General features: G+C 61.3%; 1 protein-coding gene across 6 annotated transcripts in view; it reads right to left on the bottom strand.

The window, feature by feature from the left end:
• Positions 1-23841, bottom strand: part of TTC31 (tetratricopeptide repeat domain 31) — a 238861-nt gene that overhangs the window by 213418 nt on the left and 1602 nt on the right. The window contains exons 2-19 of one of the 6 annotated variants that reach the window (XR_012656016.1): positions 23322-23404; positions 21123-21213; positions 20332-20463; positions 18728-18981; positions 17055-17138; positions 15881-15949; positions 15451-15630; positions 15079-15210; positions 12229-12283; positions 11665-11755; positions 11142-11283; positions 10879-10983; positions 10260-10347; positions 9650-9842; positions 9176-9250; positions 8548-8650; positions 7986-8095; positions 4113-4647 (exon numbers count right to left, since the gene is read on the bottom strand). Coding sequence is in view for 4 of the 6 variants with exons in the window: in XM_032770113.2 (XP_032626004.1) it covers positions 4347-4647; positions 7986-8095; positions 8548-8650; positions 9176-9250; positions 9650-9842; positions 10260-10347; positions 10879-10983; positions 11142-11283; positions 11665-11755; positions 12229-12283; positions 15079-15210; positions 15451-15630; positions 15881-15949; positions 17055-17138; positions 18728-18981; positions 20332-20463; positions 21123-21213; positions 23322-23404 (2288 nt within the window). In the remaining 2 variants the exon portion in view is untranslated. Of the gene's footprint in view, positions 1-2624; positions 2775-3492; positions 4648-6111; positions 7620-7985; positions 8096-8547; positions 8651-9175; positions 9251-9649; positions 9843-10259; positions 10348-10878; positions 10984-11141; positions 11284-11664; positions 11756-12228; positions 12284-15078; positions 15211-15450; positions 15631-15880; positions 15950-17054; positions 17139-18727; positions 18982-20331; positions 20464-21122; positions 21214-23321; positions 23405-23841 lie in introns of those variants that run through there. The other 5 variants (XM_032770115.2, XM_032770113.2, XM_032770114.2 and 2 more) reach the window with 5 other exon arrangements.

Raw genomic sequence — 23841 nt, 5'->3', positions numbered from 1 at the left:
GGCACCGGAGGGAGGGAAGGAGGGAGGGTTCTGCAGCGGCCCAGCGGGCACCGGAGGGAGGGAAGGAGGAAGGGTTCTGCGGCAGCCCAGTGGGCACCGGAGGGATGGTTCTGCGGCGGCCCGGCGGGCAGCAGAGGGAGAGAAGGAAGGAGGGTTCTGCGGCGGCCCAGCGGGCACCGGAGGGAGGGAAGGAGGGAGGGTTCTGCAGCGGCCCAGCGGGCAAGGGAGGGAAGGAGGGAGAGTTCTGCGGCGGCCCAGCGAGCACCTGAGGGAAGGAAGGAGGGAGGGTTCTGTGGCGGCCCGGCGGGCACCGGAGGGAGGGAAGGTTCTGCGGCGGCCCAGCGGGCAGTGGAGGGGTGGGCTCCACTGATCCCGGGGCTGTTTGCACGGTGCCGACCCCATTGCAGTGCCGGCCCCGAGTAGAGGTCGCAGACCCCAGCCAGCGCTGCCTGTGTCAGCCCCCTCAGAGCCTGCCTGGCCAGGAGAGGCACCCCAAGGCTGGAGTGGGGAGCCCCTCTCGCCTGGCTGGGAGCAGGCTGCAGTGCCTGGCTGCCCACGGGTAGAGGGAGCGCACAGGTGCTGCCCATCACCCCCCTGCAAGCCACCTTGACCTCCCTCCACAAAATCCCTGCGGCCACTTTTTTTTTTTTGCCTGGGGGTGGCAAAAAAGCTAGAGACAGCCCTGGCTGGGCCCCGCAGCATCCTGGGGCTCCCTGGCCCCCTGCTCCATTGCACCGGGTGCAGCCCTCCTGTCCCCTCACTCAGGAACTCCACCTCCCGCATCAGCTTTGCCCTGGCTGCTATGGAGACTCTCCTGAGGCAGACCAGCCGCTCATGCAGGCAGAGCCCCGGGGACCTGCTCAGCTCTAGAGCCGGAGTAGTGAAAAGCTGGCTGCCCCCACCCCCAGGGAAGCGAGGTAGAGAGACGTGGGGGTAGGGTAAGAGCTCCTGGCATGGCTGGTGGCAGTGGGGTGGGGTGGGGGGGTTAGTTCCTGGCTCCCAGGGCCAGGGCCAGATTGGCCAGGCGTTGCCGTTACAGGAGACAGGTCATCCTAGGGTCTCTGAAGGAATCGAGGAGTTTCACTGGAACCACAAACTCAGCTCTCGGCCCCTGCCTGCCTCGCTGGGACTGGGGGGGCAGGTGGGTGTCAGCAGCTTGGGACAGCTACCGAAACGGGAAAGGAGCTGTGGGCAGGGGGTGGCCCCACGGAGAAGGCCCTGCTCGGCTGGCTCACAGAACAATGGCCTGAGTCCAGGACGTTATCGCCCATGGCGACGGGAGAGATGAAGGGCAGGCCCAGCTGCATGGGGTGCGTGTGACGCTCTGGCCCAGACGCGGGGAAGTGGGGCTCTGTGATAGGGGGACCAGACAGCAAGTTGAAAAATCATGATGGGGGTGAGGGGTAATAGGAGCCTATATAAGAAAAAGACCGCAAAATTGGGACTGTCCCTATAAAATCAGGACATCTGGTCACCCTACTCTGTGGTGTCGGAGAATGGTCACTTCTGAAAGACATTTTCTTTCACACCCCAGGCCACGCACGGGTCTGGTGGTGTGAGCACCAGACCTGAAACAGAGGGGCAAGAACGTGGGGGCCTCTTCCCCCTGTCAGAAAAGACACTTGGTGGGATGCCAAGCACACAAGGCACCAGAGCTGCTGCGGGAACTGGCTGTAAGCTGCCTTCATGGCCAAGCCCTTTGCAGAGCCAGCGAAACGCAGCACTGGTCTCGCAGGCCCCAGCCTGGCCATACTGGAGCTGCAGCCAGGTGGGAACCACTCCAAGGATGGTTTTGATTTCCTGCATCGGGGGAGCCGCAAAGGAGACAAAGGCTGCACCCGAGCCCCCAGCGAGGTGCAGGCTCCCTAGCGCACACCGGGAGCTCCCATATCGCAGCGGGGAGCTGTCTGAACCAGCCAAGAGGAAACACTGATGAGAGTGAAGGGCAGAGCCCTGCAAAGGATTTGGGGGCCCACATCTGGGCCTCCCTCTGCTCAGGAACCACTCCTGTGAGCCTGGCCAATGGATCTCACAGCCTGGCACAGCCCCTCCGCTGCTTACCACCGCTCCCTGCAGCTCCGGCTGGGCTGTGCGCCTTCCCGGTGCTGGGGGAGCGGGAGGCCGTGCCCCGTCCACCCTCCCAGTCTGTCGCTTGGGCTGGACCTAGGCTGGTGGCTGTGGTGGGGGACAGAAGGGGCAGGGTGAGAACAAACCTTCTCTTGCCGGTGGCTCACACATGGCCCATGCCCATGAACCTGATCCTGGAGCCAGGCCAGCCTGTTCTCACAACCACCATGGCGGCCTGTGGTTGGAGCCTCAGGCTGGGGGTGGAAAAGCAGGGTCACATCCCCTCTGGCCTGATTCACAGCAGGACAGGGGTCTGCCCCAGCCATGAGGCTAGTGTATGGGGTAGGAGGGTTCTCCAGACCCCTTGCTGAACATGTGCCGCTGGATAAAATACTTCAGCCGGCATCTCCCATCGGCCTCTTTCTTGCCCCTGGGAGTCCCATCCAGCTGCTCTGGCCTACAGATCCCTCCCCAACCCAAGTGGCTGGGTAGGAAACCCACTACCCCCCACAGGGAAAAGGGCTGGGCCCCATTGCTGGGAACACTCCAAACCACACACTGGCGATGTCCCCATGGTACCTGGAACGCTGCCGGAAGGGTCTGTATTGGGGTACAGAAAGGACAAGATGGGAGCTGCGGGGTCCATTCCAGCTACACATTTGGCACCGAGTCAGCAGGGATCCCCTACGGTGCCCAGCCCTGGGCATCTGAAGTGAAAGAGGGAGGAGGGTACGACCCATGGAGCTGGGGCCAGAAGACAGGCAGGTGCACACACGCAGGGCGGAGAGAGAGATATGGGGCGGGGGAGAAGAGATAGGCAGACAGAGGGACAGATGCTGCCTGCAATGATCATTGCATCCATAATGTTGTCACGGCAACAAGCAATCCCAGCTGGTGCAGGAGGGGAAGAGCACTGAGCCTTCTGCTGGGGGTGGGGGAGGGAAGGTGATGGACCCATGTTTGTTCACCTTGGTTAATTGCTCTATGCCTGGGGCAGGATCAGTCTCTCGCTTGGCCCCCATGGGTCCAGCACCACCTCTCCCTGGCCAGTGCAGAGCTGGCCCTGCTGGAGCCCTGTCCTCGGTGATGCAGGAGAGCCGCAGCTGCCCCGGTCCTGGCACAAGCAGGTCCCACCATTTACTGCTTCCCCCAACCCCATACCCATCTCTCAGCCTGAGCCCCTATGAGTTCACATGGCTCTGAGCTCAGCGGCGGGCACTAGCCAGCTAGGCCTTCTCGCTGGGCTGGTGCTGCAGGAATGGGAGAGGCCTGGAGCCCGAGGCAGATGTGACCCCGGAAGGGGGAGTGAGTTACTCCTTGTCTAAGTGTGTGGAAAGAAGCTGTGGTGCTCTGGTGGATTTCAATCTGGGGGAGACAGGCTGGAGATCTCATGCAGCCAGGAGTTAATTTTCAAAACTCTAATGATGATTTTAGAAAACTTTTTACCACAACAAGCATTACATCCAACACGGGGAAATGTTGGACCTCGTTATGATGGATAAAGCTGAACTGCAGATAATTGATCACAGAAGCTAAAAACACCAGGGGAAAAATCTCTGGCTGGCAGGGCAAAATACATAAAGAAGGTTTAAAGTATATTAGGAGCAAACGAAATCCTAGCAATGGTACAGGTACAGGGTCCCTACTCAATGGAAATGCTCCAAGTGTTGTAAGGATGCAGAAAAGGCAGCTGTGTTCAGTAACTAGCTGCTTGTGTTTGTAAAGATGCAGGAGAGCTGGGAAACTATAGGCTGGTTGGCCTGACAACAATCCTAGCCGAAATCACGGAAAAGCGAAGGAAGGCAGGCCAGGCACATCACTAAGGCCAGTCAAGGTGATTTCATGGAAAACAGGGCTCGTCAAACAAACTGGATTTCATTTTCTGATGAGATCACAGATTTGGTTGATGAAGGTGACCGCATAAATGCAGTATCTTTAAATGTCTGTAAGGCATTTGTCTTAGTACTGCATAGTATTTGGTCTGAAAAATCAGCTCTATCCCCTCTGAACAGAGCCCACGTTGACTGGTGTAAGAACTGGCAGACGCCTCCAACAGCAGTCGGCCCTGGGGACTCCTCGCCGAGCGGGGGTGTAGTCAGTGCAGCAGCACAAGGGTTGGTAGCAGGCCCGAGACGCCAACACCTTCACCGATGATGTCGAAGTAAATATCAGCTCTGCATGCAACACAGATTGGGGGAGCCGGGAATAACGAGGACTGTGTGGTCTGGATTGCCTGGTAAGCTGGGCCCATTCACCCAAAACATTTTCATACAGCAGCATTACCCACCTAGGAGCAAGGCAGGCAAACCACACCGCCCAGGTAGGGGCTGGCTCCTGGAAAGCAGCGACAGAGAAAGATCCTGGGGTCCCTGCGGACAAGCAGCTCCAAAGAGGGATCCCTGGGTGGATTTGCAGAGGGGGGGTGAGCAACAGCAGGGAGGTGATTTTCTCTCTGATCCGGCACTGGGGAGACAGACACCAGAATCCTGCATCCGGTCTGGTATCCACATTTTAAAAGGAAGGTGCACCAGAGGGTGCAGAAAAGGGCCACCAACGTGACTCAAGAGCTGGAGAAAACACCTGCCAGCAGGACTGCAACCTGCTTAGCTTGTCAGAAGGATGCCTGAGGCGACTTGATCCCATCGCAGAGGTACTATCATGGGGAGAAAAGGCTGCAGAACAAGCCCCTCCACACTACTAGACGGGCACACTGTCCCCATGCATGAGTCAGCTAGGGCCAGCTCACAGCCCAGGCTGGACTCGACCTCATGCCCCAGCATCCTAGTTCAGAGGGGAAGGGGCAGGGCCGGGCCCTGGGGCCAGCCAGGTCACAATTACTCGCTTCGTCATGGAACTCAGGACTGCCTCACATTCACACCGCTGCTCAGTACTTCACCTCATCACTGCCTGTGGCCATGAGTTCCACGGGCTGCTCCCAGCTGGGGAGAAGCAGTTTCCCCTTTCTAAGCCTTGGCACCCCTCTAGCACATGGCTGGCTGCGCCCTGAGAGTTAGTGCCTCAGCCCCAGCTCTGACCCTGGGGAGGGGCATTTCCTAAGGTCTCCACGTTTTTGCTCAGGCTTATAGCTGTAGCTTTGTCTCCGACCACACTGCACAGCCACCGCTGCCCTTGCCCCCTTTGTCTCCGCCCACACCGCACAGCCACCGCTGCCCTTGCCCCCTTCCTGTGGGTCTTGCCCCCGGGGGGTAGCAGTGCCTGGAAACGCCTGTACCCCAGGTGGTGCCCGCTCCTCAGATGCAACCCAGCTAATCCAGGCCAGTGGTGCAGATCCATCTAGCACTGACCCCTCACCCAGCACAGCTCCATCTCCTGTGCAGAGCAGGGAGACAGGAGCGCTGCTTGGGGGCCCTGCACCAAGCTTGCCATGCAAGGCAGGCACCAGCCAAGGGCCATGCCCACCAGTGTGATGGGAGAAGGTTCCTGGTGCAAGGGGCTCACAATGGCATGGGACTGCAGGGGAGTCATGGGACTGAGCCACCAGGACTCTCAGGTTCCTTGCCCTACTCACCCTCCAGACACAACCCCACGGTGGGCAGCACCTGCAGACACTGCACCGTAAGGGTTAAACAGCCCTACCCCACACTGGAGCTCGGGGGTCAGGACTGGAAGTGGAGTGCACCCAGACTCCACTGCTTTGGGGAGACCGTGTTCACAGTGCGGGGAGGCTCCTGGGAGACACCCTAGAGGCCGTTCCAGCCTATCTCATTATTACTTTTGTCCCTTTTCACTTTGCTGTGGCTAGGGGGGGCGGGGGGAGGCTGGTCCCCTGTGCTGGCTGCACCATCCACAGCTCCTTCCACCAGGAGCACAGGAGAGGCAAACAGCCAGGGCAGGCTGCGCCAGCTCTCCCAAAAAGAGGTGCGGCTCTGCCATGCGTGCCATGGAGAACAGCGGCACCTGCTGGCACAACCCACACGGCATGCAGGGCGGCTTCACACACACACAGCTGCAGGAGGGGGCTGGGAGGCCATGGTGGGGGAAGCCAGCAGGGCCAGAGTGGGAAGGCGGAAGGGAGAGGGTGAGTTCTTCCACGAGTTTTATTAAGAACAATCTGTAAATCTCCAGGCAGGTACAAATCCCTGAACAAATTCCCACTGGGTGCCGAAGCCACTGCAAACCCAGGGCAGGCTGGGGGGAGAGTCTGCAGAGCCCCACCAGGGCAGCAGCTCCCCTCCCCACAGCCCAGGAGCAAGGCCCACCCACTGAATGCTCTCAGGGCCATAGGAGGTTAATTCGCATCATCTCCCGCAGGCAGATCCTGGCCCCTCAGCCACGCACAGCCCAGCACCTGCCCCTAGCAGCCAGCCAGTCTCTGATCAGCAGGGCAAGGCCGGGCCCTGGTACGCAGCTGGCTTTGCACTCAGGGCTGTGGGAGATAGGCGAGGCAGAGGACAGCCAGACTGGGCCGGAGCCGAAGAACAGAGGCAGCACTAGGGCAGAGCGCCCCAGGGACAGTGCTGCACATGAGCGAATGGGGATCGGGGACTCGCCTGTCTGGTGCCGAGAGCACCACGTGGCAGGGGAGCAAGGGCCTGGCCCAGGCCTGTGGGGCGAGGGCAGAGAGATGTTCCATGAACAAAGGGAACATGTTAAAAGCCCAAGCACGTGGAACCCAGGAAGGCTCTTCGGACAGGTGCCACACTCCCCACCCAGCCAGCCCCCGCAAAGACTACAGAAGAGCAGGCAGACTGAGTCAGGCCAATGTCCATCTAGCCCAGTGTCCTGTCTGCCAACAGGGGCCAGTGCCCAGTGCTTTAGAGAGCGCAAAGCATAGCAGCACAGACAGGCCCGAGCTGGGCAGAGTCCGTGGAACAGGCCCGGGGCTCAGGCAATCTGCAGGCAGGAAGAAGAGAGCATGGCTGAGGGAGGAACCTGACCCGGGACAACTTTTGGTATGAAATAGCCATAGAAGTGCAGCCTGGGGCGGTGCAGACTACAACTCCCAGCATGCCACACTGCCCCATATCCCAACAGCTTGGCTCCAAGGCATGCTGGGAGCCATAGTACCCATAGGCCTCACTCCATAATAAGGCAAAGGGGGCTGCAGCCAGCTCCAGTGCCCCCACTGGGCAATTCCAGCCCTCCATGGCAGGAGAGGCCCAGCAATTCCCTCCAGGCCAACCAACCCCGAGGCCGCCCCACCCAGCTTGCATGGCTCCTTCCTAGGGGAGGGAAACCTGCAGCCCAGCCCAGCCAGCCAGGGTCCCGATCCACAGAGCAGCGAGTCCAGCCCTACCCTGGGGGGTGATGCCCACTGGCTGGCGCTGGGTCACGGGGAGGCACCAGGCAGCAGCTGGAGGGACCTCGGGAAGGCCCAGCGTGGCCAGGTGGGAGCCAGCTGTCAGCCTGCGGACTTTCGGCCTCCAGGCTCCTGCAACGACGGGGCCAGGGCAGGGTGCTAGTGTTGAGCCAGCTTCTTGTCCAGCCCCTTGCTGTGGGGCAGGTGGCGGAAACGGCAGTCGGCCCCGTAGCTGCAGCCGGCGTTCCGCCAGAAATGGCACTCCAGGGTGGGGGGCACTCGCACCGGCTCCCTGCGGGGGCACACAGAAGGTCCAGAGCCTGCACACGCCTCACCAGCCCATCCCCCAAACATGCACAGCCCAGATCTCCAGCCCCACACTGGCAGACCTGGGGCTGGGGTGCCACTGGTGATGGCATCATGCCAAGACAGTACCAGGCCACGGCTCCAAAGGGAAATAATCCAAGCTGGCACTGGAGGGGTGGGGTAGTTCCTCCGAGCCAGAGCCAAGCAGGCCCAGGGCACCTGGAGGGCGCTGGGCAGACCCCTCCTCAGGCCTGGGGACAGCCTTGCTTCGGCTCCTCAGCTCCACATCTCAGCAGTCCCACTCCTTCCCGCTGCAGGCCTCAGCACTCTCATTCCCAAGGGCAGCACCTACCTCCCCACAGGCCACAGGCCACTGCCAGGGCCAGCCCTACCAGGGGCTGGGGTGGCATGGTCAGGGTGCTTCAGCTGCAGCACAAACTTGGTTCCTTCCACTTCAGCACCCTGGGGAGAAAGGGGCCGGTCAGTACAGGCCACCCCGTGGGCCAGGGCGCTCGCAGGGAGGGCACCACGGCACAGCAGGAGACACTCCAGCGAGGCAGGGGTTTGGGAGAACAAGGAGCAGAGGGGCCTGGGGAGAGCAGACGAGCCCAGGCTGGTGTCACCAAGCCGGTGTCGCTGGCACAGGCCCTGTGCAGACGGCCCGGCCCGGCCCAGCCTGAGCACGGGGCACTGAGGGAAGATTCTGCTCTGCCAGAGAGAGGCAGGATGAGTGGGTCCCTGGGCACAGCAGACCTGGCCCTAGGAGAGCCAAGCGCCTGCCATGACCGGTCCTGCCTGCTGCCCACCAGGCTCCACTGATGGCTGGCAGCAGTGGGGCCCTGCCAGCCCAGAGAAGCCTCTGCCAAGCTACATAGGCCAGTGCCTCCAGACCCTCTCCCCAGGCCTGGCCTGACCTGCAGGGCTGCGTAGGCCGCCTCCGCCGCCTCCTTCTTGGTGTAGTTGATGAAGGCGCAGTACTTCTCCGGGAGCATCCGCACTGAGTGGATGGGACCAAACCTGCCAAGCAGACGGGGGCTCAGCCCTAGGCTCGGGGCAGCCGACATAAAAGGCTCTTGTGTTGGCAGGAGGGAGACAGCCAGCGAGGGGGCCGTGAATGGCCGGGTTACTCCAGGGAGGGGAGGCTGACGTGCCTCAAGGCAGGCCTGGCTCCCGGCCCCACGCTGCAGGAAGGTGCAGCCAGAGCCAGATGGGAGAGGCTCTGGCCCAGAAGACAGCACTCCTTGGACAGGGCAGCCCCCAGGCTGGTCCTGGGGCAACTCCAGGCACGTGGCGCTTGCTAGCTAAGGCAACGTGAGGGGGCACCAGTGGGACTGGGGTGAAGGGCGTGGAGGGGCACCAGTGTAGGGGCGGGGCCAGGGGTCAAGAGAGCCCCGGCAGGGGATGGATGGGCTGGCAGGAGACCCAAAGCAACAGGGCAGGGCAAGGTTTATGCCGCAGGGCCTAGGCTCCACCCCAGCCCCACCGTGCCCTGCCCCAGAGAGCTAGGAGGATGTGTGTGTGTGGGAGTGGGGAATCACTCACCCCTCAAAACAGCGGCGCAGCAACTTCTGGGTGATCCTGGGGGTGACGTTCCCGACCCACACAGCGTACCACTCCCTGCCGAAGGCACACAGCACGGAGTCACCCAGCAAGCCAACAAGAGTATCGCCCCCACCCCACCGCCCACTCCCCCGCTGCACCCCCAGGCCCAGCGCCTGCCCCTCCCCGCCTCCAGGCCCAACATCTGCTCCCTCACTGCACCCTCAGGCTCACATCCCTGCCCCCCCAGCCCCAGAGCCCCCCCAGCCCCACCCCGGATCCAGCATCTGCCCCCTCTTCCTGCCCCAGAGCCCACCCCTCCCCACACCCCCAGACCCACCTAGCTCTTTGCCCAGGGCCCAGCGCCTGCCCCACCCCCAGGCCCAAGTCCCAGATTGCTCCTCAAGCATAGCCAGAGATGCACCCAGGAGACTACCCTGTTTCCCCCCACAGCACATCTCCCAGGCGCCCCGTTACCTGGCCTGATGCGCAGTGGCTACAGGGTGTCTGGTGCTAGCTGGGATCTCCCTGCCGCTGGCCCGGAGCTCCAGCTGGCCTGGGCCTTTCCCTCGGCTCCGTGAGTTAGCGATGGTTACAAACCCACTCTCCCCATCCTCGTCCCCCTCGCCGCAGCCACTGCTGCCCGGGGACCAGCTCCTGGCCTGCTCACCTGGGGGGGACAGGCAGGCTGAGCACCCCCTGCTATGCAGGCACAGCGACGGTCGGTCAGAGGCAGGGACAAGCGGGAGGCTGCTCACGAGCTGCACAGAAGACTCGGCCCCCCAGCAGGGACACTGCAGAGGGGGTAAACAGGGCTGGGGGACTGGCAGTTCAACCCCGAGCTGCCCCTCAAGCCCAATCCGCAGCCCTCTGCTATCCCAGACCTGGGCTCCCCATCCCCCCACAGCTCTGCCAGTGCCCCTCACTCCTGACCCGTAGCTGCTGCTCCCCAACCCAAGCTTTGCCAGTGCCCCTCAGTCCCAGCCTGCAGCGTTACTAGTTCCCCAAGGAAGACGGGGCTCAAGCCAGGTCTCCGCAGGGAAGCAGAGCTCCGCACCCAATGGTCCCCATGTCCCTTTGCCCTTACCAGAGCCTGCCGGCTGAGACTCCATGGCTCCCAGAGACAGCTCCATGGGCAGGCTCCTCTCACCGCTAAAGCTGCTGAAGCCGTTCTCCTGTCGGGAGGGGAGCAGATCAGCAGCCCAGCCCCACTCCCCTTTCCCCAGCTAGTGAGCTAGGGCTCTGATTCTGCTGACCATCACCCTGGTATCTGGGCACCTGCACATCAAATCAACCAGGGCTGATGCAGGCGGCCTCATAGGGAGAGGCCCCAGCACAGTTTTCCAGCCTTGCCAGACTCCCTCGGGGATCTCCTCCTGCAGCCGGGCTCCTGGCTGCCCTGGGCTATTGCCAGGGGTCAGAGCACAGAGCCCCTTGCCCCCTCGGGGCACAGGCAGCCTAGAGCACGGAGGGTCCCAGCCTGAGAGGGGTGATCCTCGCAGAGATGACGCTGGGCCCCAGTGATGTCCCAGCATGCCCGGCAGGCAGAGATTATTCCTGCCTCAAGCTCTGTGCCCGGCTGCCCCTGCTGTGTCCTGCGCAGGGTCCAAGCCAGCCAGCCCATCCCACACTCACTCAGGCCATGCTGTGCCCACGGCTGGAGGGCCTGTCTCCCCCCATCCCGCATCAGCAGCAGGGCTACTCACCAGAAGGAGCTGCACCTGGCAGATTTCCAGCTGGGCGGCTGCGTCGGCATGGGAGCTATCCAGCCGCAGCAGCTCCAGGAAGGTGCTTTTGGCCTCGGCATAACGCTGGGGAGAGCCAGACAGAGTCACTCACTGACACCCCCACCAGGCCCAGAGCCTCCCCACGCCCCCTCACCCCCACCACCAGGGCCAGGCTCCCCCCCTGCCCCACAGGGCCAGGCACCTGCCCCCTTCCCCTGGCTCCACCCCCCACATCCAGGTACCTTCAGCCCCAAGAGGGCCTTGCCCTTGCGGAAAAAGCCTTTGGGCCAGCCGGGCAGGAGGCTCAAGGCCACGTGGGCATCACTCAGGGCCTTGTCGTACTGCTGCATCCTCTCATAGCAGTATGAGCGGTTCCCGAAGAGCCTGTAGGGAGAGCGCGGTCAGGGAGCCTGCCCCAGATCTAGCTGCCTGCTCCTGCCCCAGCCCCAAAGCGCCTGGCAGCGCTGGGCCAGTCACACAGCCTGCGCAAGAGCCTGCTGCCCACTCCTGCCCCTGCCCTGAAGCGCCTGAGGCTGCAGTACAGCGTGCAGGCCCAGAGGGAGTCAGGCTGGGGATACAGAGCCAGGGCTGGGAGGGAGCTACACGGGCTGCCACGGAGAGCCCCCCACCACTCCCAATGAGAGAAACTCCCCCCAGCCCTGCCCCAAAGAGCACTCCCCAGAGAGAAACAAACACACTCCTCCCAGCTCCCCTGCCCCGAGAAACACTCCGCCCCCTGGCCAGAGAGCACCTAAGCACTCCTACCTGTGCTCTCGAGGGTTGAGTTTGACAGCCTCAGTGAAGAAGAGCACGGCCTCCTGGAAGCAGCCCCGCGCTGCCGCCTCGTTCCCATAGCCTGAGAAGGAAACAGGGCGACCACGATAGGAGCTGTGTCGCTGCCCCCTGGCCAGCTCAGCCAGGCCTGCAGGGTGCCCGTGCCCGCCTCGCACACTCCCCGCGAGACAAGCGGGATGCAGCGGGGAATGGGCCATTTGCTCAGGGCAGAGGTGGGAAAACAAGGCTGGGAACCAAAGGGTTAATGCAGCCCTGATGTCAGGGCCCTGGGAAGGACTACGCCTGCTCAGGGCTGGGCTGCGGGTCGGGAGTGAGGGGCACCAGCAGAGCTGGGTGGGAGCCCAGGGCTGGGATTGGGTCGGGGGCTGCGCGTCAGGACTGAGGGGCCAGTATATACAGCGAGATCAGCAGTGAGTGGGAGGGCAGGGTGGAGCCAGGCTGGCACAGGGAAGGCAGGGCCCTTTGCTGGCCTCGCGGCCCCGACTCCTTCTTTCTGATGTGGGAAGGCCAGGCCTGTGACGGGCGGACACTGACCTGCTAGCACTTTGCTGGGATCCACTCCACTCACATCCTGCCCAGGCCTCGGCACCTGCACAGGGAGCCAAGTAACAGGGTGAGGGCCAGGGCTGCCGAGACCAGGGCAGCCCCCGAGAGTGAGTCCTGGCAGGAGGCGAGCGTCAGGCTGGGCAGCGCGTGGTGATGGGGTGCTGCAGGAGGAGGGGCAGCAGCACACCTGCAGAGCTGCCAGGCCAGCCTCCCCTGGGAGCTGTGGGCAGTCTGGGAACCCACGCTCACCTGAGCGCCCAGTGGATGGGCTGGAGCTGGGCACAGACCATGCGGGAACTCATCCCCTGGCGAGAGCAGGGACAGTTGCATCGTCCCAGCAGCACACGCTCCCCTGGGCCGGAGTCACCTGGCCCACCACTGCCACCGCACCACGCTTCAGGCCACGGCTGCTGACAGTGACTGGCACTGCCCATTGCCCTGGCCTCGCCCCCGGGAGGCTACTTTCTTGTGGCACAGGCAGGGCCGCGGGAACTTTACAGCTCCTCCTGGGGACGCACCAGCTCCAGTTCAGACTGCAGCGATGGGGACCAGGTTACACCAACACCCCCCTGCTGGCACTGGCCCCACCATTCAAGGAACCCCTCTGACCAGTCAGTCAGTCGCACTGAGGGGGTTCTGAGGCTCCCCACCCACCTGCCCCAGGGAGCTCTCAGGCCGAGCAGTGCTGACCACCTTGGGGTGCAGCAGTGGGAGGAGGCGAGGGCCCTTCGGAGACCTGTCTCTGCCCAGCGAACACAGGTGGTACCAGGCACCTCCAGGATGTTCTCAATGTCTCCAGCCCATGGCCGGAGAGCTCCCCGGGGTCGGGACACACAGCAAAGAACTGCTGTGCTCCCTATCAGGAACAGGCACAACTCAGGGGGACACGCAAGGCTGGGCTACTGCAACTGCCGCCCCCCCACAGGGCCGCCTGAGCAGAGCCTCTGGCTTGCAGGGCAAAACCTGAAGCCGGCTACTCCCCCTGCCCACACAGGCTGCCCGGCTCACTATGACCAGCCCGGGCAGCAGGGGACACGGACAGGGCTCTGAACGGCAGTGTGGCGCTGGCCAGACTTGCGCCCACTGCCATGGCAGCTGTGGGCAGCAGGCTCACATCCTGGCCTTTCCTCTTGGCCAGAAGGGGAAGAGGATATTTCCTGCCCAAGCTGAAGGCTTTGTGCCCCATGCCCTGCTCCCTGGGGACGACCCACCAAGCCCTTCTCCCACCTCTGGGCCTGTGACTCACACAGGGCCCCCACCTCTGAAAACCGGCAGTTCCCCGTACCAGTCACTTGAATGGCCGGCAGTTCCAGCCTCCCACCCCAGGCAGCCAGCAGGGACCAGCCAGCCCAGCCCAGTTCTGCCTCCAGAGCATGAGGGTGTCTGTGTGGGCAAGGTGGTGCCTCACTGCGGCCAGGGCCCCCCAGGCAGGACAGCTCTGGGGGAGTGCAGGGCTGTGGCAATAAGGTGCCTTTAGAAGTCGTTCAGCTGTCACTTTCCAGCGCATCGCTGCCCCATGCCGGACATCATGCAAACACATCAGCGGCTCCAGTCCTGTGCTGGGAGTCCCGGGGGTGGGGACTCAAGCGTCCTCAGCTAGCCCAGCCCACCCCTGAAGGCACAGTTTAGCCACTCAGTGAGATCAGCCAGGACACAATCCACATGACGGCCCAGCCCTTTCCGCCTCACCCAGCCCGCACCCAGAGCTCCCGTGCTGGGATTCTCGGCTGGCAGCTGGGTACTGAGCCCAACATCACAGTACCCGGCCTGTTCTGGCACAGCGCTACCAGCTCTGCTAACCATTCCCCATATGCCCACTGGCCGGGGCCGTCCCTCTGTGAAAGCACAGCACCAAATCCCTCCACTCGGATTGCCTGACTGGGATCTGCACACTCAATAGTTCTCACTCAGTCTCAGGCCCCTGCCCTGAGGGGGGCGCCATGTGCCAGAACTAGGCACCTGTACAATTATATGCCACGGGACTGGCACCTTCCAGAGAGACATGCAGACAGACCCGCTTCCCTCAGCCGCCACAGTGCTGCCAAGGAGAACAGGCGCAGCCGGAACTGGCCCCTCCTCTCCCCCGGGGGGCGCTGCTACCCCAGCTGCTCCAACCCCACTGGGAGCCAAGCCCAGGAGGCTGCAGGACAAGGTGCCCGAGTGTGCTGGCCAGGGTGGGGACCCACCTTCTCCTTGGGCCAACAGAGCCAGCAACTGAGCAGCCTCCTGCCTACGCAGGGCCTCTGGCCTGTTCACTAGCCCAGGCTGCAGGCCGGGCTTGGAGCGACGCTGCCCCGTTAGCCTGCTCTTAACATTAGCCAGACTCCCCTGAGCCTTGGGTCTGCAGGCAGGTGTGGCTTGCTTGCATAGCAGCTTGCTATGGGGCTGCCTCACACCTTCCCCCATTCATTCTGCAGCCTGACGCCCCATCCTAGGCACATGTCTGTCGAGCCGCTCACTGCTCCCAGCAGCAGCCCCGGCACACTCCAGCCTGGCCTTGACCCTGGCACAGGCCCCAGGAAGCCGCATGCCACCCAGGGCTCTGTCGGGGCACAGATGTCCTAGGCCAGGGTCCACACTGTGGATCACTCGCCTCTTTTCCTCGCTGGCTCCCTTGCGGTGCTCCCACCTGGGTCACTGGGCAGAGCCTGCCCTGCCTCTGCTCCAACAGGCTAGGGGCAGATCACCTAGCAGGGGGCCGAGGGCTTGTCCTGCTTTTCTTGCTCCTCCCCCTAGCCAGGGAGCTCCCTCTTCCCTCCCATGGTTGAGACATGCTAGGAGAGGCACATTCACCCGGCCCGCTCAGAGGGAGGCGTCAGCCCGGGACCCAACACTCACCTCCTGCTGGGGCTTCCTGTCCGGCTCCTTCTGCTCAGCTCTGGGTGCCTTCTCCTTCCTGGGCGTCAGCGGCTTCACACCCACCTTACGCTGAGCTTTGGAGACAAAGGTGCTGCTCAAGTCCAGCTCATCCTGGGGGAGGGGCACAGGCGTCAGGCTGGGTGGGCAGGGACATCAATCCAACAGCATGCCTGCCCAGCGCCCTGCAGGGTGCATGACCAGCAGACACCTGGCCCCAGAGGCAGCAGGTCCCTGGCCCCCAGCCACCACCGAGCCAGCTGACCCCAACCATTCCATCTAGGCAGGCCAGGTGAGCGCCGGGCCCTGCACGAAAGCAGGACAGGGCCACAGCCCAGCACACCCAAGCCTCACCTCCATCTCCTCCTCGGTGCTCAGGTGTTCACTCCTGACCTGGACCCTGACTCCCTCCCCTCTCCTAGGAGCTGAGGCCTTGCTGGGATCTCTCTGGGAGGGGCTGGAGTCCAGAGGCCCCTTCCGCAATGACCTCACAGCGCCTTCCTCCTCCGCATCACCATTCAGACAAGGTTCATTCTGCAAGGAGAGCACCGGCCTGTGAGATCAGAGTTCCACTGGCAGCTTCCCCAGGATGGCAGGGCTCTGCCACCTGGCACCCGCCTGCCCGACTCCCCTGGGAGGGGAGAGCCCAGCCCAGCGCTCGCAGGTTACAGCCCCTCCTCTTCTCGGACACACGGAACCAAGAGTGCTGCGCCTCCGAGTCCCACTCCCAAGCCCAGGGCGGCAGGGCAGGCTCCCCAGAGAGCAAGGCAACCCAGCCACTTACCAACTTCATCTCAGGCTTGGGCTTCAATTTTTCTTCTAGTTTTTCTTGCCTCTTCCGGTCTTTCTGCCTCTGGAAGCCACAGAGCAACGAGTGAGCTCCAGAGAGGTGGCGCTTTCCCCAGCAAGGGGCTCTGGCCCCACTCCCTCCTGGGGCAGGCTGCACCAGCTTCCAAACCACCGTGGACACAGCCTGGGGCCACCCAGCAGCCACCCCCACACCCCAGGGCAGGTTCTGCAGGGAGCAGGGCAGCCAGCCAGGGCAGCTCCTCCGGCAAGGGGAACGGGGCTGAGACAGGCTCTCCTGCAGAGGCTGGACACAAGGCAGGCTGAGCTCCTGGCTTGGCAGCCTGGAGCTAGGGGCCTGGGCGTGAGAGGACTCCAGGGAAGGGAGCGCACGGGTACAGCCTGGCCAGCACTCCCTGTCCCACACTGACCAGAGAGTCCCTCCAATGCGTGCGATTGCTGCATGATCCGAGAGAGACTCCTCGCCCTGGTTCCTTAGCCCAGACCCCGTTCAATCTACCCGCCACACCCGCCCCTCTCCTATGGGGCTGCTTGACACTAACCTCCTCAAGGAGTATAAGGAGGGGACTGAGCTCGACATGGCCCCTTCCCACAGGCTGAGAGATGGAGCTGGAGAGTTCAAAAGATGGGGCAAGTGGGTAGCAGAGAACCAGAAGTTTGCCCTCTAGAGGATCCATCAGACTGTGCAGCACAGCTGGTTGGCTGGACAGGGAACAAGGGGAAGGTCTCCCCACAGCTGGAATCCCTGCACCCCCAATCTGTCACAAGCCAGGCTGGGAGACCCCGGATTTGAGTGCCAGCAGAGGGCCCTTGCCTCGCTGGCATGACAGAGGCTGAGTTTGCTGTCACGTCCATTTTGCCAACAGACCTAGTATGGGCCCCAAACAAACCCATCTCCTGGCCACAGCCTCCCTGCCCTGCTTTGGGGTGAGAGAACACCACGTGCGTTGCTGGGGGGAGGCAAGTGCTGTCACTGGTGCGGCGGGGTCTGTGCCACTGGCACTGCGGGTGAGATGCCCACCCCATCCCCTGGGGTCACTGGCCAGGAGGAGAATGCAGAGGAGGAAACAGGCACGCCAGGCGGGCGGGAGAACGCGGCAGAGGAAGCAGGCACGCCAGGCGGGCGGGAGAACGCAGCCCTGGGCACTTACCTTCTTCTTAAGTCTTTTCTTCTCCGCTTTCCTTTTAACTCGCTCTTCCTCAGCTACCAGCTCCTTGGCGTTCTTCTCCGCTTCCTGGGGAGAGAACCACACCAGCTGGGCACAGCCCCACCCCAGACAGACCTGCCCAACTGGGGGTAGGGGCACACCGCTGGAACCCAGAGTTCCTACCCTGCAGGAGGTCACAGGTGATGATGAGAAGGACCCCTTCCCCCACAGGAAATCACACTGCAGGGACAGCAGAACCAAGGTCCAGAGCAGGGAGCCGTGGCAGACAGGCAGCTGAGCATGTGCTCCTGTTAGTGCCGTGCTGGATCTAACAGGGGAGCGGGACCTGTAGCTGGGCAGGCAGAGGGGTGATGAGCAGGAGCCAGGCGGTGCTAACACCTCTGTCTGCAGCATCAGTGCGACCTTCGCTGGGACAGCAGCCCATGGCTGGGTGACAAACTGGAAAGAGCCCCGAGGATGCTCTGACCGCTGACCTTCGGGAGAGGCTCAAGCAGCTCGGTCTATTCAGCTGAATCAAGAGCGAGCCCTGAGGGAACGAGGAGTACGTCCTCCCCGGGGAGGAGACTTCTGAGAACTCAAGGCGAGCACACAAGGGCAGGACCAATGGCTAGGAGCTGAAGCTAGCCGAGCCAGTTCAGACTAGCACCCCGTGGGACATGTTTCAGCAGGGATGTGGTGCACTCTGTGTTCTATGGGCACGTCTATATTACTCGCCGGATGGGCGAGTAGTGTTCGATGTATCGGAGATTGAGACATCGCGGCTCATGTAGACACGATAAATCGATCCCCGAATCGACACCTGTACTCCATCTCGGTAGGCGGAGTAAGCGGAGTCGACGGGGGAGCCGCAGCGGTCAACTCGCCGCCGTGAGGACACCCAGGTAAGTCGAACTAAGATACTTCGACTTTAGCTATGCAAATAGCATAGCCGAAGTTGCGTATCTTAGTTCGAACCCCCCGCCCCCCACCCCCAGCGTAGCCCAGGCCAAAGAGAGGCTGATGCTCAAATGTACAAATTCCTGGGGCTGGATGCAGGAATCCCTGGGTGGTTCTCTGGGCTGGATGGGCCAATGCTCCCCAAGTTCTGTCCACTCTGCTCTGCAGCCAGGATACCGCCAGCAGCTCCTCCTTGGCAGAGATGCAGGAGGGACCGCAGTGGACAAAGCCCTTAGGAAATGCATGGAGGGCCCCATCCTGCCCTGGCCAGAGTGGGTCTTCCAGGGGACTGTGACAGGGTGCTAGGCATGAACTCCTAAGCCACTAAGGTAGGTAAATTGGAGCTGGCTAGAGAAACCTGTGCATGATTGGCAAAGGGAAAACAAGGGCCAGCTTGACTAGCCTGGGGCTGCACAAAAGCCTCAGAGGAAGGAAGCCAATGGGGGGCAGACAAAAAAGGGGAAAGCCAGAGAGTGGAAGCTCTTCTCTTTTGGCTGCAAAGGCTGGGGAGTCCTTCAGACTGAACCCCCCAAGCTGTATATGGTGGGGGGGGGGGGTAATCACACTGTAAATAAACTGCACCGGTGATTGCTGAGCCAGGTGGTCTTGGAGTGGTTTTTAGAGCAGAGCAGGGGCAGGAGCAAAGGACCCACTGCGGGAGAGAACAGAGAGCCCAGGGGAACGGAAGGGAAAGAGGATGACCCCAGGGCTCTGCTCACCTCTGCGGTCACCCGCTGCCTCTGGGGCAGTTTCAGGTCCAGCAGTTGATTGTCCAGCGAGCTCTGGGGCGGGGGAGCTGGTGAGGTGTCCTTGCACAGGAAGGATTTCCTGAAGCCACAGAAGGTGCCAGGGACTGAGTCCTCGTCAGTCTTTGCATCGCATTCCTTGCTGGAATCATCCCATTTCTCCTCCTCCTCATCCTCGTAATACTCCCCATCATTGTCATAGTAATAGCAGAGCTCTTCGTCCGAGTCTGCACAGGGAGAGCACGGCAGGCGCTCAGCCCCACGCAGCAATGGCCTGTGCTATACCACTCCCGACCAGGTTCCAGCCACACTCCAGAGAGGGTCCCCAGTGCACGACTCCACCAGCCTATACCTCCCAGGGAGTGGAGCTCTCAATGCGCCCCCTCACTCCAAACCCCTTAGTCCCCAGCACTCCCCAAGCCTCAAGTGATCAAGGACGGAGCAGCCCCATCCCAAAACCAAAACACGGAAATAAACCAACTCACCCCAAACCCCTCCTCCCTGAGGGAGGAGCCTGAGATTCCATAGACCCCCCCCAAGGCCTTCCCTACTTCTGTCAATCTGCCATGGGAGCTGCCCAGACTCTGTGAAGGGCAGGAGGTGGGCTTGTCAGGATGGGGCCGGAGGGGATGGGAGATTCCTGGCAGTTCAAAATCCCAGCCTAGGAGGGGCTCTCCCTCTGGGGAAACTTCGTTCACAAGTCCCCCAGGGGACCACGACACTGCAAAGAGAAACCTGCAAGGCCACATCATAGAGCCCACTCAAAGGAGTCAGACTTGCAAGGCTAAAAATAGCAGTGCAAATCTTCCCACTCGGGCTGGAGCCTGGGCTCTGAAACCCAGCCAGGAGCTCGGATCCCAGACTCCAGCCCAAGCAGGAATGTCTACATTGCTGGTTTAAGCCCTGTAGTGCAAGCCCAAGTCAGTTGAGTTGGGCTCTGAGACTGGGTGCCGTGGGTTTTCTCTGGAGTGTAGACCTACTCCTAGAATGTGGATGAATTTCCTCCACCACTGGGTTTTAGCAGGGATGGGATGATCTGCTGACAGGCTCCCGCCTCATACGTGCCTCCAGCCCATAGCTCTGGTCCTCTGTCTGTCTACCTCTTGTCCTGTACTTCAACTGTGAGGTCTCTGGGGCTGCACACACACAGTGCCCAGCGCAACCAAGTCCTGGGCCACAACTGGGGCTGCTTGGCTCTGCCGCAATACAGGTAATATCACGATGCACGTGGCTGGAGAATGTCCGGGCCAGGGTGCTGACTAACAGGTCTTTGGATGGGTATTCACTCTCCAGCCCCACTCAGATTCGAACCACGCCGGGATTGGTCACAAACTGAGAGGGGAAAGAGCACCCAGCTCAGTCCTCTGTCTGTACCCTGCCGCAGTGGCCCCAGAGGCTACTCTCCCAGCATGCAGTGCTCCAAGCAGCCTGAATTGCATACTGGGAAGTATAGTCTTCCAGGGCCTTGTGTACTGGAGAATTAAAAAAAAGCTACAACAGGTGCCCTTGTGGCAGCCTCATCAGAGGCAAAGGACTTCTCAGCCCATGGAGTCTGAACCCCACCCTCCACTGCAAACCTGATTCTCTCAGGGCAAGGTGAGGCACTTGGCAAAAGGCAGAGTGCATCATTCGGAAAGAGCTTCCGGGCCAGGGCTGTGGGACTGGCCCCTCTCGGCAGCGCTGGCTTGTCCCCACGGGGTTCCTGAGCACTTTACCAAGAACATAAGAACGGCCAGACTGGGTCAGACCAAAGGTCCATCTAGCCCAGTATCCTGTCTGCCGACAGTGCCCAGTACCAGATGCCCCAGAGGGATGAACAGAACAGGGAATCATCAAGTGATCTATCCCCTAACTGCTCATTCCCAGCTTCTGGCAACCAGAGGCTGGGGTCACCATCCCTGCCCATCCTGGCTAATAGCCATCGATAGACCCGTCCTCAATGAACTTATCCAGTTCTTTTCTGAAAGCTGTTATGGTCTTGGCCTTCACAACATCCTCAGGCAAGGAGTTCCCCAGATTGACTATGCGTTGTGTGAAGCAATCACAGGGCTCATGAAGCAGGGGTGAGAACAAGTGAGGGGCGTGAAGCCTGCCTGCAGCAGGTATACACCAGGGCCCCAAGCCCTGGGCACGGCCCCAAGCCCTGGGCACGGCCCCAAGCCCTGGGCACGGCAGCGCCTCATACAAGCACCAGAAGCAGATGAATTGTTAGCACCGCAGGGGTGGAGCCAGGAGGGGCTGGGGATTGCTCTGCCTGAGGAAACAGGCTGATTCCACAGGAACAGGAGACACGCTGCTTCCAAGAGCTTCTGATCCAACAAGGTCCACCCAGGAAAGCCTCTGGCCTTACCTTCCCCACCCCTCATACCTGCTATCTCCTCGGCTTTATACTTCATGGCATTGTTGGGGGGACCGTACAAGTTCTCCATCATCAGCTTCTCCATTAAGTTGTTGAGATCCTAGGAGAAGGAACCAGATTTAGTGACTCAAGGTCCCCAGCAGCCCCCACTGGGTTGCTTAGCACCTCATTGAACTCACTGCTGCACCCTCCAGTTACAACGGGACCCAGTGGGTCCCTTAGCGCTGCCCCAGGCTCACTGCCTTGCCCCCCTGTTACAGCAGCCCCTGCTGGGTCCCTTAGCACCTCCCGGGCTCACTGCCGCACCCCCATCCCCCCGGTTACAGCAGCCCCCGCAGGGTCCCTTAGCACTGTCATAAGTAGATAGGTAAGGTAAGGGTTAAGTTTTCTTTTCCTGTAAAGGGGGAACAACGAGAACCAAACACCTGACCAGAGGACCAATCAGAGAACTGGATTGTTTAAAGTCAGGAGCGGGAATTTGTATACTCGGGGTCTTTGTTGTTTCCTCGGCTATGAGTAAACAAGTTTTCTTCTAACTCCATCTTATCTCAAATATTCTACCAAAAGTCTGTGAGTACAAAGGGAAACAAAGTAATTCGGCTATGAGGAGCTTTGTGTTGTATTTACAGATGTGGATTGCTGGGTCTTTGTTGCTTCCTCGGCTGTGAGGGACAAGCTATCTTGCTAATTCCAATCTTCTTCTCATTCTACTAAAAGGCAGTGAGTACAAAACGGAAACAAAGTAAAATCGGCTATGATATGCTTTGCTTTGTACTTACTGTGTGTGATTGCTGGTCTATTTAAATTGGCTATTTTTTAAATCAGACTGGGTTGTTCATATTTTCTTAAGTAGGAGCCTGTATTAATTTTTATGCAAGTTATTATTCTGTATTTTCTCTCTTTCTATATAAAGCTTTCTTTTTCAAAACTTGTGGAAGTTTCTTTTTCTAGTAAGGCAGAGAAATTGAAACCTCTGTATCAGGTATCTGTCTCCCTCACGGGAAGGCAGGAACGGGGAAAGGCAAAGCCAAGCTGTTGGTATTTTGCATCTCAATTGTCCTGAGGGAAAAGAACGCTTATCTCTTGGGAAGCAAAGAAACAGGTTATCTGGAGGTCCCCCCAGGGGAGGGTTGGGGACACCAGAGAGAGGAAAGGGGGGTCAGGCCCTATCAATTCCTGACCTGGTGGCAGCCTATCAGATCTAAGCTGGAGATTAAGCTTAGAGGACTTCATGCTAGTACCTTATATTTGAACGCTAAGGTTCAAATCGAGGAATATTACTATGACAAGCACTGCCTGAGGCTCACTGCCGCGCTCCCCCGTTACAGCAGCCCCTGCCGAGTCCCTTAGCATGCCCTCGGGCTCACTGCCGCGCCCTCCCCATTACAGAAGCCACCACCAGGTCCCTTAGTGCCACCCCAGGCTCACTGCCGCGCCCCCCCATTACAGCAGCCCCCATCGGGTCCCTTAGTACCACCCTGGGCTCACTGCCGCACCCCCCCGTTACAGCAGCCCCGCAAGGTCCCTTAGCCCACCCCCCCGGGGTCACTGCCGCACCGCCCCCCCATTACAGCAGCCCCCGCAGGGTCCCTTTGCACCACCCTGGGCTCACTGCCACACTCCCCCCCCATTACAGCAGCCCCCACCAGGTCCCTTAGCTCCACCTCAGGCTCACTGCCGCGCCCCCCCGTTACAGCAGCCCCCACCGGGTCCCTTAGCACCTCACTGAACTCACTGCTGCACCCCCCCACATTACAGCAGCCCCCGCAGGGTCCCTTAGCGCCCCCCGGGCTCATTGCCGCACCTCCCTGGGCTCACCGCCACACACCCCCCGTTACAGCAGCCCCCGCTGAGGCCCTTAGCACTGCCCCGGGCTCATCGCCGTGCCCCCCCCACCATTTCAGCAGCCCCCGCCGGGTCCCTTAGCGCCTCCTCAGGCTCACTGCCGCACACAACTTGAAGCCCTGGTCAAACCAGACAGAAGAGGCAGGAGTGAGATTCTCTCATCGCCCTGGCCTAGGCTCCCCATCCCCTCCTGCAAACCAGGCAGCCAAAGCACAGATCCCTTCCAGCCCAAGAAACTCAGCAGCCATGTCTAGTGGCCGTCCCCCACCCCAGGGTCTGGCTGGGAAGGTGGGAGCCCCATGATCCCCTTGGGGGATGCACCCCATGCACTCCCTTGAAGGCAGAGGGACGGCAGACACATACCTCTTCCTTGCGGTGCTCTGAGCTGGGGTCCCAGCCATACCTGGGGAGCAGGCTCAGGGGGAAGTGACCCGGCGGGAAGGGCCCTGTAAGACAGCAGCCAAGCGGGCCAGAACCGAAAGTGAATGCACACAGGGTCAGGAAGGCAGGTAACACACCAACCCACCAGCTCCGCAGAGAGCTGCGGCCCAAGCACCCCCCTCCCCTGCAGCCTGGGCAAAGATCTCCCACGGTGACATCCCCATAACACCCCTGCATCAGGCCCAAAGTATCTCCTCACCGCTCGCTCACTGGGGGAGCGCCCCAGGGAGGCCATGCCCCCAGGCAGCGGGGGCAACAACGCTTCCTCCCCCCATGCAGAGGGTGGGTGCTCCCTCCCACGCCCCCAGCAGAACAGCCTGGAGCTCGGGAGTTACTTTCTTCCTGCACGTCCCCAGACTCTCCACACCTCCCAACCCGCCCCTGCGCCCAGCCCCTCGGACAACCCCCCCACTGCCTCAACCCGCCCTCCTCGTCCAGCCCC

This window comes from Chelonoidis abingdonii, chromosome 5 (assembly GCF_003597395.2).
Source record: "Chelonoidis abingdonii isolate Lonesome George chromosome 5, CheloAbing_2.0, whole genome shotgun sequence".
Classification (NCBI taxonomy): Eukaryota; Metazoa; Chordata; order Testudines; family Testudinidae; genus Chelonoidis; species Chelonoidis abingdonii.
This window is presented reverse-complemented; position numbering and strand designations above follow the sequence as displayed.